The sequence below is a fragment of the Urocitellus parryii genome, chromosome 12, assembly GCF_045843805.1.
Source record: "Urocitellus parryii isolate mUroPar1 chromosome 12, mUroPar1.hap1, whole genome shotgun sequence".
NCBI lineage: Eukaryota > Metazoa > Chordata > Mammalia > Rodentia > Sciuridae > Urocitellus > Urocitellus parryii.
The window spans coordinates 91,101,515-91,116,938 of record NC_135542.1 but is presented as its reverse complement, the minus strand read 5'-3'; the positions used below and the strand labels follow the sequence as shown (position 1 = coordinate 91,116,938).

At 37.0% G+C, this 15,424-nt stretch overlaps 1 protein-coding gene and 1 pseudogene across 2 annotated transcripts in view; one reads left to right on the top strand and one right to left on the bottom strand.

Annotated features, from left to right (window-relative positions):
* Exoc6b (exocyst complex component 6B) overlaps positions 1–15,424 on the top strand; it is a 607,479-nt gene that overhangs the window by 82,589 nt on the left and 509,466 nt on the right. For both annotated transcript variants that reach the window (XM_077791770.1, XM_077791769.1), the window contains exon 2: positions 11,972–12,137. In XM_077791770.1, the coding sequence (XP_077647896.1) occupies positions 11,972–12,137 (166 nt within the window). The remainder of the gene's footprint in view (positions 1–11,971; positions 12,138–15,424) is intronic.
* LOC113198889 (tRNA (guanine(10)-N(2))-methyltransferase TRMT11 pseudogene) lies at positions 9,193–10,184 on the bottom strand (annotated as a pseudogene).

Sequence of the window (15,424 nt, the reverse complement as noted above, 5' to 3'; positions counted from 1 at the left end):
TCTGTCACTTTTTAGGATGGAAAGAAACTACTCTGATACTTTTCATTCATCCTCCTTCAGGGTCTTCATTGCTTACAGCCTTGAAGAGTTTCAAATTGTGGTGTATTTTGGCCATGAGGTGTTAGTAAGCAACCACTTAAAGATGAAATTGGGCCAGGAGTTTAGTGTGATTTTTGTAGGTCTTGTTTTTTAGAAAACTAGAAAAGTGTGTGTGTGTGTGTGTGTGTGTGTGTGTGTGTGTGCGCGCGCGCGCAAGCGCATTTGTGATGTACGTATGTGCATATGATGTAGAGTATATATACTGTATAATGCAATATATGTTTATATCTGTATGCATATGTGCACATATAGTGAACACAGTATACATATCTACAAATGATGTCACTTACCTTTGTCAGAGTTTCGTTCAGTGATTTTGGGAAACTTGGCTTGTCTATTTTGTTAAGCCCACACTACACGCGTAAGTAAATCTACACGCGTAAGCAGATCAGGACTATTTGATGCAGTGTTCCTGCCATACTAGTGTTCTAATGCATTTGTTTTCCTTTATTAATAGCTTTCTGATCTATCATTGGAACTATAATAATTTTAAATGTGGACAGTCAAAAGTGTTTCAGCCATGCAGTCTTTTAATATTTACATATCACCTCAGAGTATTTGTTTAATTAAATTCTTATGATCTTTTGTAAAGAATCTTAAGGAATTTTACCAACATACCCTAGAATGAGGCTCACATGGTTATGGTAGATGTGAAGTATAATGGTAGTTTCATTTAGCTCCAACATTGCATATTTAAGAGTTAAACAAGGCACATCGAATTCTATACAGTGAAGCTGTACCTAATTTATAGGTATATTATACATTGCTACTCTGCTTCTAGCAGTTTCCCAGATTAGGTTCAGCTGGGTATCACCACACTATAGAAATACTCATTTATTCCTTCTAATTGGCAGCAACTTGTGGCTGCTGATAATCATGATCACCACAGAAAGATGCGATGGAATAAATCTTTTTGTACTTTACACAAATCTGTATAAAGGACAAAATGAAGCCACTAACATAGTCTGTCTTGCCTTTGTATCTTTTGCTTACTGATAGGGATGAATTGTTCCTGTATATTATTATGACCTTAGTTATGGCATTCTCTGTGTCCTTAATTTGGAGTTTTCTTGATTTCATTCATTTTCTGTTTTATTTCTGTTGTTGATTTGACTGATGTTTTGTGACAAACTCTCCAATTTTTCCTGTGGTATTTAACTAAAACCAGGTTTTTAGCAGGTCCTTTGGGTAAGAGCCAGTTGAAACTGCTCCACCCTGTTTTATGCCTTTGAAAACAGCCATCCTTGGGGTTCTCTTTGTGCCTTGGGGGAGATCTATATCACAGTGTTGTTTTGGTTGCCTGGGCTGTCTTGGTGAAGCTGGTTAGATATCTTTGGTAGCTGTAAGGGTGGAAAAGGGTTTGAATGTGATCTCCTGGGGCAGTACAAAAATCTTTGGGTCTAGTATTCGCCTAAGAATTCTGTAACTGGCATATGCTTCTCCTATTATGGATGATGATGTACATTGGTCTACTTTATCTTTATGCGTCCATAGCATCCAAATTATAATACTAAGGTCTGAATTAAATCAATAGACAGTGTGAAGTAAGGAGAAGAGACTTTAAACTCTTTTTGACCTCCTGCAGTTTCTCTTTCAACATCATGCTCAAATCTGTTTTCCACTTTATTTTTAACTTTTGGAATAAACAGAAATACTAATGATGCTTTTATGGAGCTTAATGAGAAGAAAATGTTTGAGGACTAAAACCATAACAGAAGTTAAAAAACATATATATGGAAAAGAAAAGACCAGACAAATTCTGGAATTTTTTCTTGGATTAATCAAAACCAAAAAACAAAATGTTCAGTTCTTGGTGTCTTGAAGTTCTCTCAGGTTCTGAAAATATCTCAACAGATATGCTTTGTGTTTTCTGATACTTGTTCCATCCACCTTTGAAATAATCAGAAAACCCCATCGATTAGTTTCCTATCCTTCTCTTTGTCCATTTTCAGCATACCTGAGAGCCCTTTGCCTTAGGCTGTGTGCTAGAAACTGTAGATAAAATGGGTAAGAGTCTTTACCCAAGAGGAGATTAACAATCTAGAATGGAGATTGATAGATCAATAGGCAATAAAATACAGTTTAATAAATTCTGTGAGGATGGTAATCACTCGTAGGAAGTGCATACCAGAATCTTGGAGATTAAGGGAGGGTTTCTCAGAAGACATAAGATGTGAGCTGAGATTTGCAGGGTGAACACTGATTACTCTGAACTAAATTGGAAGAGGGAAGAACAGCCTTGGTTTGAGTCACAGATTCCTTAGCAATGTGCAGATCTTTGATTTGCCTGTTACCTTTAAAGACTGTCATTCAGGATACTTTCCTTTGCAAGTAGCAGGAGGTAGAGGGAAAGTAGCTTTAACAACAGGAAATTTATTGTCACATGGTATGAAATCTGAAGATAGGACTCTGTCAAAGACCAAAGTGTTTTCCATTTTTCCCCTTTGCTGTCCTCAGATTATTGGGATATCTCCTCTCATCTCAGACTGGATGCTGCATTTCCAATTATTATACTTTCAAAGGATAGTGTCCAAAGTAGGAAGAGGAATTTCTTTTTCTGCATCCTTCATGAAACAAACAATCTTGATCTTTACTAACAGATTTCCCTTTACCATTCATTGGTGAGAGTTATGTCACATACCCTTATATTAACTGGTCATTAAAAGGGGAATGGAATCACCATGATTAATTTACCCAGGAATTATCATTTACTTCTTGTGCTGGGATGGGAAGAGTAAGTACCAAAATGAATTGAGACTCTTCCAACAAGAAGAAGGCAATAGCTGTTGTATTATAGGCACAGCTAATAGGCAGCAACTGACTCATCTTGAAGTAGAAGTTTGTCTCTGTCTCTTTTAAACCACTTAGCTTTGTGTTGGGCTTCATATTGCATTAGCCTTTTAAAATTTTGTTTCCTTTGGGAGTCAAGCCCAGCTGTATCAGTAACAAGCAGTCTAATTTTGATTAAGGCATTTAACTTTTCTTGGCCTCAGTTTCCTTGGCGTACAATGAGAACTTTATACTCTTAGACTCTAAGACCTCTTTGAACTCTGAGCGTGTTGGGGGCTCTTGTGCCTTGCTTTCCTTGCTCTAGCAGGAGACAGACTAATATATTAGACTTCTTCTCTCTTCTCTTAGGGACTCATGCATGCTAGGCAAGTGCTTTACCTCTGAGCTATATCCTCAGCCCCTGGACTGATGAGAGGAAGCTTTCTAATTGTGTGAATTGGCAAGTTAATTTATCTTCTTGAGTTTCAGGTTACTTGTTTTTAAAATGGGAATAATGCCTAACTTATAAGATGCATAGAATTTAAATGAAATAGCATAATGCTTATAACATTATCCCCCACCTTTGACAAGAAGAGTTGAGCTGATATAAGTTCTAGCAAGTTATATAATTCTATAATGGTTTAGTATAAGACAAGAGTAAATATTTGCTGAATCAATTCCTCAAATGCTATTTAAAAGTTAAATCTCTGTCTTAATATGTACATGAAATCTAGGTGGGAGAGGGATAGAAGTGGGCGTCAGGTATGGACACTAGGATAAATATTTTGCGTTTCCCCCCTAAACCTGTTGGGAAGGGGGTTTGGAAATTAGATCCCACAGGCTAGTATTTATTTAGTAGAGGCAAAATTTAGGCTATAAAAAGTTATTGTTAGTTTCCTAGTATTTATTCTTGTTTACCTTTTTACAAAGTTCTAGAATATTCTTGGGATTGTCAGAAATACTTAAACCAGTGGTGTAGTTCATCCTATAGTCTTATTTGCAGCCTACCTGGACATGTCAGAAGCATATGACTTCATTTTAAAGATGAAGTCTTTTTTTTCAATAGAAATGAAAATTTAAATATTAGAGTAATTTATATTAGATTAATTTAGTAATTAGGTATAAGTCTTTGGCCAACAGGTTTTATAGAATATAGTTTTTAGATTTTTAAGCAGTCCCTTGGCTAAGTCAAATTTAAAATTTAAGGAATGTTTAAAATAGGCCACCACTAGATGGCAGTCTTTCTCTACTTTTTCATTTGGGAGGGAAAAGTGCTACACTTTGTTCAAGTATAATGTTGACTACCAATATTAGCTTAATTTTAGTTGAGCTCTGATCTTTCCCAATTGATTTGTTTATTTACTTTTGCCTTTTGTGTCTGATAAATATGTTGATTAACAATGAATTATGCTGATAGATATGCCCGAAATGCTGATTCAAAGTGAAAAGCTGATTCAAAGGTTGTGGTCAGCCCACAGTTGCCTTGCCCTATGGTAGACATTTTGAAATAAAACCTTTATATCCTTGCTTTTTAAAAAAATATTTATTTTTTAGTTGTAGTTGGACACAGTACCTTTATTTTATTTATTTATTTTTATGTGGTGCTGAGGATCAAACCCAGGGTTTCACATGTGCTAGGTGAGCACTCTACCACTGAGCCACAACCCCAGCCCCTAAATTCTTGCTGTTTAACCTTTTCGATAACCCTATGGAAACTATGGATCCTTTTTCCTTAAAAAACACATGTGTGGGGCTGGGGATGTGGCTCAAGCGGTAGCGCGCTCGCCTGGCATGCGTGCGGCTTGGGTTCGATCCTCAGCACCACATACAAACAAAGATGTTGTCTCCGCCAAGAACTAAAAAATAAAATATTAAAATTCTCTCTTTCCCTCTCTCTCTCACTCTCTCGTTAAAAAAAAACCAAACATGTGTGCGCATACACACACACACACACACACACACACACACAAATCTTTTTTAAGATCTCTCTGTGAATCTTAGATTTCCTAGGCATACCTATGAACAAAGCAAGTCTGCTAAATATAGTCCACATTCCCTATTTTACATATGTGCTCTTAGATTTTATTTGAACTTAAAAATGATTTTTAAAATTTATTTTTATTTTTAGGGCATTGTAGTTATTCATAATACTACTATTATGAATAACTACAATGCCCTAAAAATATTCCTTTTGACATATTCGTAAATGCATATAACATAGTTTTCTCCATTTCAATTCCCAGTACTATCCCCTTACTTTCCTTCCTCCCTCTCCCATTATTTCAGCTTTTTTTTTTTTTAATTCTTAAAATTCCATGTCAACTTTTCATGTTATTCAGCATTGGTTAGAGACAATCATAAAGATTCTGAATAGGAGAAAGAAGTAGGAGTTACTGATAAGGAGACAGAAAATTCATTAACTTGTTTGAAATACCACCTTTTTATTCTGAAAAATATTAATATTCTGAAAAATGTATGATCTTTGCATTATTGACTGATTTTGAAGGTGGAGGTGAATTGCAGAAATTTAGAGCTAAGTTAGTACTTCAGAGACTTTGTAATTGATTGCTTCCTATTCTGTTGAAGAGAAAGCTGAGGGTCAGAGAGTTTAACTGAACTGGCCAGACTCAAAGCTAATTACAGTGCTGAGGCTAAAGCCATATTTGGGCAGCTAAAACTCAAATTTCCTTTCTTTAATTTTTGATTTCTGTTTTGTTTTAAATAGGAAATTCAGGGAGTTTAGGGAGGTCTGCTTAATATAAGTTCTATATTTCTTAACTTTGGGATTTTTTTCTCTCCAAGGTAGTCCTTTGTGATGTTAATGTAGATCTTTGGAGGGAAACAGGGAAAAGTTCTCCCTGGTAGAAAGACCTAGATTTGCTACCTGAGATGTATTGTTGAGTTAGAATGTACTGAATTTGAAACCAAGAGGTTGTTTAATATAGAGTATGTCAGCTTATGTCATTTAGATTGAGGAATTTTCCATGGTTTCTCCAAATGGCAAGGAACATGGATATCTTTACGTAGAGCGTTTTCTTTTCCTTTCCTTGAAAGGGGAAAAATTAAAGTTAATTGAGATTTGTTGAAATGTCAGCAGTCAATTCTGGTTTGTGTATTCTAAATGGCTCCTTCTGGCAAGCATAACCATATGGGGAATTGTTTATAATTTGCTGGACTCTGTCCTTTTATCGTGGAAGAAGGGGAGTGAATCCAGACTGATTTACCTTTTCTGAAGTGTCAGGCACATATATGTTGTGTCCGTTTGAGTTTTGGGCAGTGGAGCTGCTGTGCACAGTCTGGCTGGGCACAATTCATGAGCCACTTATCAAGCAGAAACTAACTTTATTTTTAGAAGACTCACCATACCACAGGAGCTCTTCAGGAACTCCCTCAGAACCCAACTGCCACCACCGCTTTCAGGAGCCTCTCAACTCCCCACTCCTCCTGCTCTTGAGGTCGATTGGCTGAGTCGTGTGGGCGGAGCCAAAAGAGTCCCCCAATGAGCAGCTCCGTGGTCTGAAAGGGCAGGGAAACAGCTCCATGAGCATCACGGCAAGGAGGCAATCAGCTGACAGCTGGAAGTTTGCTGGGGCCCCGCTGTGAACCAATCAGCTGGAAGTTTGCTGGGACCTCTTTGGCTGTGGCTTTCAACACTGCAGTGTTGAGGAGACTGTGCTTTTCGATCCACAGGATCCAGGGTGGTGATCTGGCACCCACCAATGATAACAGGATCCAAAAATGTTTGCAGTGAGAATGTATATGTGTTGAAGAAACTTTAGAGATCAAAAAGGTCTTAGAGATAGTGTTAGTCATCTTTAGTCAATGAATATTTACTTATTGACTGCTACCTGTTGGGCACTGTTCTGGATGTAGAGTTCTTTCCTTTATTGGAGTGGGTTGGAGAGAGAGATAGACAATAAATGATGGATGATGAGGAGGAGCTTATTCAGACATACAGGGAAGGAACATCAGTACTAGCATAACCGCACACTGCTGTGTGGAGGGTGTGTATTGAAGCAGAGTATAATGGGGATGGGGAGTACAGAATGGAGGCTATTAGACTACTAGATTGGTCTGAGGTGGTCATGTTATCGATGGGGACTTGGGTTTTGAAAGAATTGGTGGGATTTGGTCAATTTTAAGATATGTTTTAGAAGTTGAATTGTCAGGCTTATCAGTCGAGTGGATGGGGGTGAGGATGGGACGAGATGGGTTTGAAGTGACTACTGGATATTTGACTTGGACAACTAGATAGTGCTATTAGTTGTGATGGAGTAGTTGGGTAGTTTGGAGGAGGAACAGGTTTGGAAGTGGAAATAGGTTGGTAATAATTTTTTTTTTCCTGTGTTAGCTTTGAGATGGGTTTTAAAAGTTCAGTTGGAGTTAGTAAGTAGAAGCTGGACATTTGAGTCTAGTGCCCAGGGAAGTGCTCAGAACTGTAGGTATAGATTAGGAAGTCAGCACTATATAGATGGTATTTAAAGCTATGAGACTGCATGAGAGAGCATATAGAGAGAAGAGAAGTGATTTTAGGAATATTTAGAAATGTAATAGTGGCAGAGGAGCTAAGAGGGAGATTGAGAGGGCATGTCAGTGAAAGGTGGTATGATTGACATCTACAGAAGGGACTGTTTAAAGAAGAGAATATCAAACCCTAGCCAATGCTGCTAGTAGGTGGAGTACAAGGAATAAGTCTAGGAAGGTAAAAAGTAAGGGGGTGAGGAGAGGAGAAAGACTTACCTGGAAGGGCAGCAGAAAAAGGAGATGGTAACTGGAGGGGGATGGGTGGGGCAGGTTTTAAGAAGTCATTTATATACAAATGAGAATGATCTAGGGGGAGAAAGATAGGATGCAGAGGAAGGATAAAGGGGATTACTGCAGGAGTGATGTCCTTGAGACAATGAGAAAGGTCAACTGCAGGCAAGAGCTTGGAACACAGCTTCCATTGCTGTGGGAGGGTGGACATAGTAAGTGGTACTGATGTAAGTAGGCTGGTTGATTTTCAGCGGGGAGGAGGAGTTATTTCATTATGTCTGTTTTTTTTTTCTTTTCTGTAAAGTATGAAATAAGGTCAGTAACTGAGAGTTAAGGGGCAAACATTTGAGGAAAGGAGAAATTAAGGTTCCCACACTTAGATACAAAGTGAATTGGTGGTGGTGGGGTGGTGGTGGTAATAGTTGTAGAGGCTGAGCATCCCTAATCCGAAAATCCCAAATTTTAAATGCTCCCATATTCAAAACTTTATGAGTGTGCACGCCACAGATGTCACAAGTAGAAAGTTCCATTCCTGACCTAATGTGACTAATTGAAGTCAAAACATTGATACAGGGCTGGGGATATAGCTCAGTTGGTAGAATGCTTTCCTTGCATGCACAAAACCCTGGGTTCAATCCCAAGCAACACAAAAAAATAAAACAAGACAAAAACAAAAACACCGATACAATAAAAATATTGTGTAAAATTACTTTCAGCCTTGGTGTATAAAGTATATTTGAAACATTAATGAATGTTACATTTAGATTTGAGTCCCTTCTCCATTACTTCATAATGCATTACACAAATGTTCTAAAACTTTTTTTTTTTAAAGTGAAATCTGAAACCCTACTGATAAGGCAGACTCAGACCGTAGTAAGTAGGATTTTCTAGTGGTACTGAGTGTCTAATTTAGATTTGTAGCTTTATAGCTTTACTGAGTCTAGTCAGCACAGCTCTGTGATTTTTCTTCAGCATTGTTCAGTTTCTTGGGTCTAGTCATGGAGTAGTTATTGGATAATTGGGTTTACCAAAATTGACCTTTTCTAGACTAGTTAAATTGAGAAAGAAGAGGGGACAGGGGAGTTGTAATTTAGTCTTTTCATTTTATGATGAGGATTCTGTGATGAATACTGTTAAATATATTTTGTAAAAGAAATTCTTAGTAAAGTTTATTTGTAGCAATGTAAATTAGTTACAATTAAAAACCAAACTAAACAATTTACCAAATGAATAAATCTTAACCACTATTAATTGCCTATAATGTATCTGGTAGATATGTCAATAATATTATTTTTTTGTAAATTAATTGTAAAAAAAAATAAACTGTTGAGTTGATCTCCATTAGTACTTAAAAGTACAAATACAGCAAGTCAAATAAAGTTCAGAAGACCTTATAACATATGACAAAATAGCCAAAAAAAGCAAAGACAATTTTTAAATTGCTTAATTTATTTCTTAGATTTTTTTAATATAAAAAAATAGTACGTGTTTTCTTAATTATACATGAAACTTCACTTCCAGATGTCTTTTTTTTCCCAAATATTTAATATTTCTTCATTGTCAAAATTTTCAAATTTCACTTTTGGCTGGACTTTTCTCCCTTGATCTTTTTTTTTTTGTTATTCTGAAATAGTTATCATGGAAGGAATTATGACCTTTGTACAGCAGAAAATGGTCACTTAGCAGATGTGAATACTGGTCTGGGTTCTCAAATTTCTTCACCTTTTTCATTGTGATCAAGTGCCTTGATGTATGATTGGAAAGCTTCCGCTCACAGTTGCTGATGAGTTTCAGGCAAGAGTGCCAGGGAACCATCTATTCAGCAAACTCTTCTATATATACAGTGGTAACCAATAGATTAATCTTGCACCTAATATGATGGTCTAGCTTCAAAGTTATACAGGTCCAAAAACATACCACTAAGGTGATAACTCAATGAAACCGGAACATGGCTTTCTGAACTTTCTATTTTCTTTTCTTTTTTTTTTTTTTTAAACCCTCTTTGGTATTTCTTTCTGTGTTTTTGTAGATTCTCTGATACCATATGGAAGATCAGTGATAATAGCATCAAAATGTGTTTCCTTCCTGCAGGAAGGTTTAGATACATCTGAAACCAGGACGTACAGGGAATACTTCTGTAAATGTACTGATGAAAATTTGCTCTATTATTTTCATGTGGTCCTCTCCAGTTCTGATTTTTCCTGTTAGCCTTTATGAACCCATGAATTATATTGTAGTCTATGTCTGTCTCATATATACATATATATGCACTAAAATGAGCAGAAGCTATCAGGAGGCCACCTGTTCCATCAAATGGATTGAAAACAGAATCATTTTCTTTCACTTTTTTCATGGTTTGCCATGATGAGAGGTAAACCTTCATCCATATTTGTATTTCTAGTAAATTGTCTCTTTTTAACACTGTGTGACTCAATTAGCTCTCTCTGTTCATCTAATATATGGGTTCTCAGAGATGCAGTTAGGTCCAAACCATAAGCCTCCAAAATAGAGAATATGTGTTATGGTTTCTTTAAGTTCATTTCTCCTTTAAATGGCAGAAATTTAAGGGGTGCTGAGGGCCATTGCCAAGTAGGAATGACGCATGGAAATTTCCTTGCCAGCGTACCCCATGCTGCTTAGAGGACATTCGATGGGACAATGCATGTATGCTTTAATAAGGTGACCTTGCTCAAAGACCAGGGTGGATCCGGGTTTAGAGCTGATCAGGTTTGAGGAAGTTTCCGGCTCCTTGAGTTTAAGGCGTTCCCGCTTTAAGACAGTAGGGGTTTTAGGGAAGTTGGAGGTTGAAGATTATTGCTGCTGGGATTAGGGTGTTCCTGCTGCTTGTTCCCGTTGAGTTCTTGTGAGATTCAAATGGGATTTGGAAAAAGCCTCGTGGAGTAGGTAAATTGGGGGGAGAGATTTTATTTTATTTTATTTTTTTTTTAATTTTTTTTTTATTGTTGGTTGTTCAAAACATTACATAGTTCTTAATACATCATATTTCACAATTCGATTCAAGTGGGTTATGAACTCCCAATTTTACCCCGTATACAGATTGCTGTATCACATCAGTTACCCTTCCATTGATTGACAAATTGCCTTTCTAGTGTCTGATGTATTCTGCTGTCTGTCCTATTCTCTACTATCCCCCCTCCCCTCCCCTCCCCTCCCCTTTTCTCTCTCTACCCCTTCTACTGTAAATCATTTCTTCGATTTGTATTATCTTGTCTTACCCCTCCTTTCCTCTTATATGTCATTATCTATAACCCTGAGGATCGCCTTCCATTTCCATGCGATTTCCCTTCTCACTCCCTTTCCCTCCCACCTCTCATCCCTGTTTAATGTAAATCTTCTTCTCAAGCTCTTCGTCCCTACCCTGTCCTTGTTTACTCCCCTTATAAATAATGGGAGAGATTTTAGATTGCCGCTGACCCTGTGTGGAGGCGGTGTGAGTTTGGTAATAAAGGATTGCTGTTTGAATCGACAAGGTGTGTGGTGGCTCGTGATTCTGTGCCAAGCCGAGACTTTGGCAAAGGGGGACTATTCGTTTGACTTTTTCTTCTGTGTCAACGTTTTATTAAATGTGTGAATCTTTATATGTAGAGTCTGAATGCAGAAATGGAACTATCTCTTCAGGGTAAATTTTAAGAGAACTGTACACCTCTTCAGGAGATCTTCTGTGACCCCATATATAGACTTGGCACCCACTGTCCATATTATTAAGTGTCTTGTATCTTCAGAGGGCATACTAAAAATCCCCTAAGTTGCCTGACTATTGACAAACTGACCTCCAAAAAGCGAAAGCAAAGATTTTATCTCCCTCCTTGTCTCTGGTTCCTCTCTAGTGTTCTCTAAGTGATGTTTTTGCCTGGAAGTCCAGAATTATCTCTGTAGGTGGAATTGCAGATGCTCCTGAGCCTTGAGCAGTAGGTTCAAGGTGGCCGGCCTTGCCATTGTGGCTGCCCTCCATATTCCTGCAGGGCTAGCATGGTTGGTTGTGCTTCAGTAAAGAGAAAGCAAAAATTTGGATTTTCCTGAAAAATACTCTGTTAACATTGAGACAGTGTTAATACAATTGGATTACTTTGTGGTTTACATACCCTGAATATCTAATTTCTAAAGAAATTTGCTTTTGGGTTTGTAGTCTTTTTTTTTTTCCTTCTTTTTCTTAGAAGTAAATGTGACACCTGGCTGAGGTTGTAGCTCAGTGGTAGAGTGCATGCCTAGCATGCGCAGGTGTCCAGGTTCAATCCCTAGCATGGGGTGGGTTGGGGTGGAGGATAAATAAGTAAATAAATAAATAGGAGCAAATGTGACATAATCTCCATGCCATTTTTTTTTAAAGGTCTGTCTATGATGGTGAAGAACATGGACGATTCATGGAGAAGCTTGAAACTCGAATCCGTAATCATGATAGAGAAATTGAGAAAATGTGCAACTTTCATTACCAAGGCTTTGTGGACTCTATTACTGAACTGCTGAAAGTGAGAGGAGAAGCCCAGAAACTCAAAGTAAGGAGTCTATGGGATTATGTTGCTGGTCATGTATTTGTGGTAAGGATTTTTGTGTAGTAAGAAAGGAATTTATACTGAAACCTCGATAATTGAGATCATGTCCATTAGCTAAAAAGGATACCCTTTTAAATTAGAGTTTAATTGGGAAACCTATACATGGTTCAGAACCAGTGATCAGTAATTGTTTCTTTCAAACAGAAATGTAAGAGTTTTGTTGTTCCTTGATGGATATAGCCATCTCTGTAGGATGACAGAATTTATGGGGCATTGCTGTAAGATTATTTGCAATATGGCACCTAGGCCAAGGATAAAAAGAGTTGTGGTTGTTGTGGAATGTCTCCTACCAGAAGGTGACGATGCTTTCTTGCTGTGACAAATTGGGAAGGAGTCTAGGCACATTGGTCTGGTCATTTGCATGGCAAATTCCCTTATGTTGTATACCAGAGTTTGCTTATTGATCTTAAATCTAACTACCCTACTAACTCTTCTATTATGTCAAATAGTACATGTTTATATTTTTTGAGTTTTTATGAAAATACTTCGCATATGATATGTAAGTAGTAACAGTTTTATTTTTTCTTTCTAGTGCTTATGCTTTTAATTATTTTTTCTTACTTGATTTTGAATTATAATCCTAAAGGATTTTCTTGGACATGAGGTTAATTTGACAGTAAGTATAAAATTCATCTAAAAGAATACATTAGTGGGTTGGGATTGTGGCTAGTGGTAGAGTACTCGCCTAGCACGTTCGAGGCCCTGGGTTAAATTCTCAGCACCAAATAAAAATAAAATAAAGATATTGTGTCCAACTACAACTAAAATAATAATAAATATTAAATAAATAAATAAAAGGATACATTGGTGAGAAAGGCAAAGAAACAATTTTATTGAGGGGTAAAATGGGCTATGAGTTATTAAATTTTATTCTAAAGCTAAGGTATTTTAAAAATTCATCTGACTGCAAAAACATGACCTAAATGGACATGAAGCTATCAAATTTCTTAATTTACTCTGTTTATTGTGGGTTATTATGTTTTGCTACAGAAACATGAATATGTTTGATTATGGGGTGCTGAGTTGGTCCTCATTTGGGGATATTATAATATACGTGTACCTCATTATCTTTATGAAACCTACAAAATTCTGAAGTCAAAAACACATCAGGCCCTAAGGTTTATTTTTTAATTTTTGCTGGGGGATATTAAACCCAGGTGTGCTCAACCACTGAGCTACATCTTTAGCCCTTCTTATTTTATATTTTGAAACAGGGTCTCTCTAAATTGCTTAGGGCCTTGCTAAGCTGCTGAGGTTGTCCTGGAAATTGTGATCTTCCTGCTTCAGCGTCTCTAGTCACTGGGATTACAGGTGTATTTGTACCCAGTGGTCCTAAGGTTTTAAAAAGGAGTTCATGAACCTATATAGAAGCATGCATCCATCTTGAGAAATAGAATATTGCCCAAATTATTTAATTTATCTTTTGTACCTCTCTAGTGGCTTCCTCCACCCAAGAATGAACAGTCTTTTGATTTGTTGTTAATGTGCTCCTTGGGCTCACTCAGCCACCCCAGCTTCCTGTCCTCGTCTTGGGCTGTTCTTTTCTGTGCACGGTGGATACCTGTATCCCAAGTTTCTCTCACAGTTTCTTTAGGACTGTGCTCCATGATGGGCAATGGGATACTGAGGTGGCCATGTAGTGGAATACTTGCCTGGCCAGCTAGTAGTAAACATTGCCCATAACTATGCTCACTAGTTATTGGTATCACTTGCTAATTGGTACTCTTCTGTTCTTCCTCTTACTTCTGTCCAATTACTTCAGATTGGTTCAAGTTACAAATTTCTCCAGATTGGTTAGGATGCCTCTGAAGGAACACCTGAACTAGATGCAGGGTTTTTGGCTGATTCAGGCTCCCACCCAGTTACTGTGATGTCTCTGGATATTAATGTTCAGCTGTATACCTGGTAGGCTCTGCACTTAGGGGATCCATTAGACCTAGGTTAAGAACCTAGGAAATGTAGAGTTTTCTAAACTCTAGAAAAGAGTTTAAAAGATGGAGCTGATTAAGTATTGATGACTTCCATTACCATTTTAACATAACAGTGAAAAAAAATGTACACTTTAGGATGCCCATTATTTCCTTTGATTTACAGAAAGAATATACTTGTATGTGTATGCTCACATTTATATTTTCTGAATCAAAAAAGAATCATCCCAGATAGTTGATATATTTTCTTTTCATTGTAATGTATTGAAATACTTATTGAAATAATTATTATATTTCTTACCAGAAGCATTGCTTAGGTGCTTATGGGTATGTTTTAGACCAGGGTTTGCATGAAATCAGTTGAGTGAGCTTTGATCAGTATTTTTTTTTTAACAAAAATTGAAATTAAAGAGAAGAGCATTGAGTAGAAATAAAAGTGTATTACATGTAGCAAGGGTGAACAGTATTTCTTGAAAATTGTTCAGTTTATGTGTGTGTACATGTATGCATGTGTGCATGCATATGCTCCCTACTTGTGTACTGAGTTGCAGTGTACATTGTATTTTTTACATTGAGTATGTTATAAAGAAATAAGATGCTGAGTTAGTTGTCTTCATGGAGGATTGAATTTAGAAGACCTCAGTATAGGATTTTAAAAGTCCAGCTAATTATCAGTTAACTACTTTTTAAATTTTTTTTTTAGTTATACGTGGATACAATATCCTTATCTTATTTATTTGTTTTTATATGATGCTGAGAATCAAATCCAGGGTCTCTCACATGAGAGGTGAGCGCTCTACCGCTGAGCCACAACCCTAGTCCTTAACTACTGTTGTTGACAATACTTCTGTTAATGCCTTAGATATGAGTTTTGGGCAGCTATATCACACCCTTAATTCATATTGAGCTCACAGTTCAATAAAACAACAAATTATTTCACATGTGGTGCTATTAGGTACATAATAAAGAGGTAATTTGGTGTTTCTTGTCTCTTTCTGATACTTTATAAAGGATTTCTGGGGAAGGTTGGGTTTCATTTTGTCTTTGGAAGCAGAATGCATATGGTAATCTGCTCTGGACATGTAGTACAATTCAGGGCAATGATTTAAAAAAGTGTGTTTTCTGAAAAACTGGTTCCTTGAGATGATCTTGAATAAAAGGATGTTAAATAAGTTTGTAAAACCCTCCATATGATATACTTTTCTTGGGCATTTATACTGCATGTTATACCATGTTTGCATGCATGTTTGTGTGCGTATGTGCACAAGGAATGTCATAGGAAAAACTGGGTTGAAGAGTGCA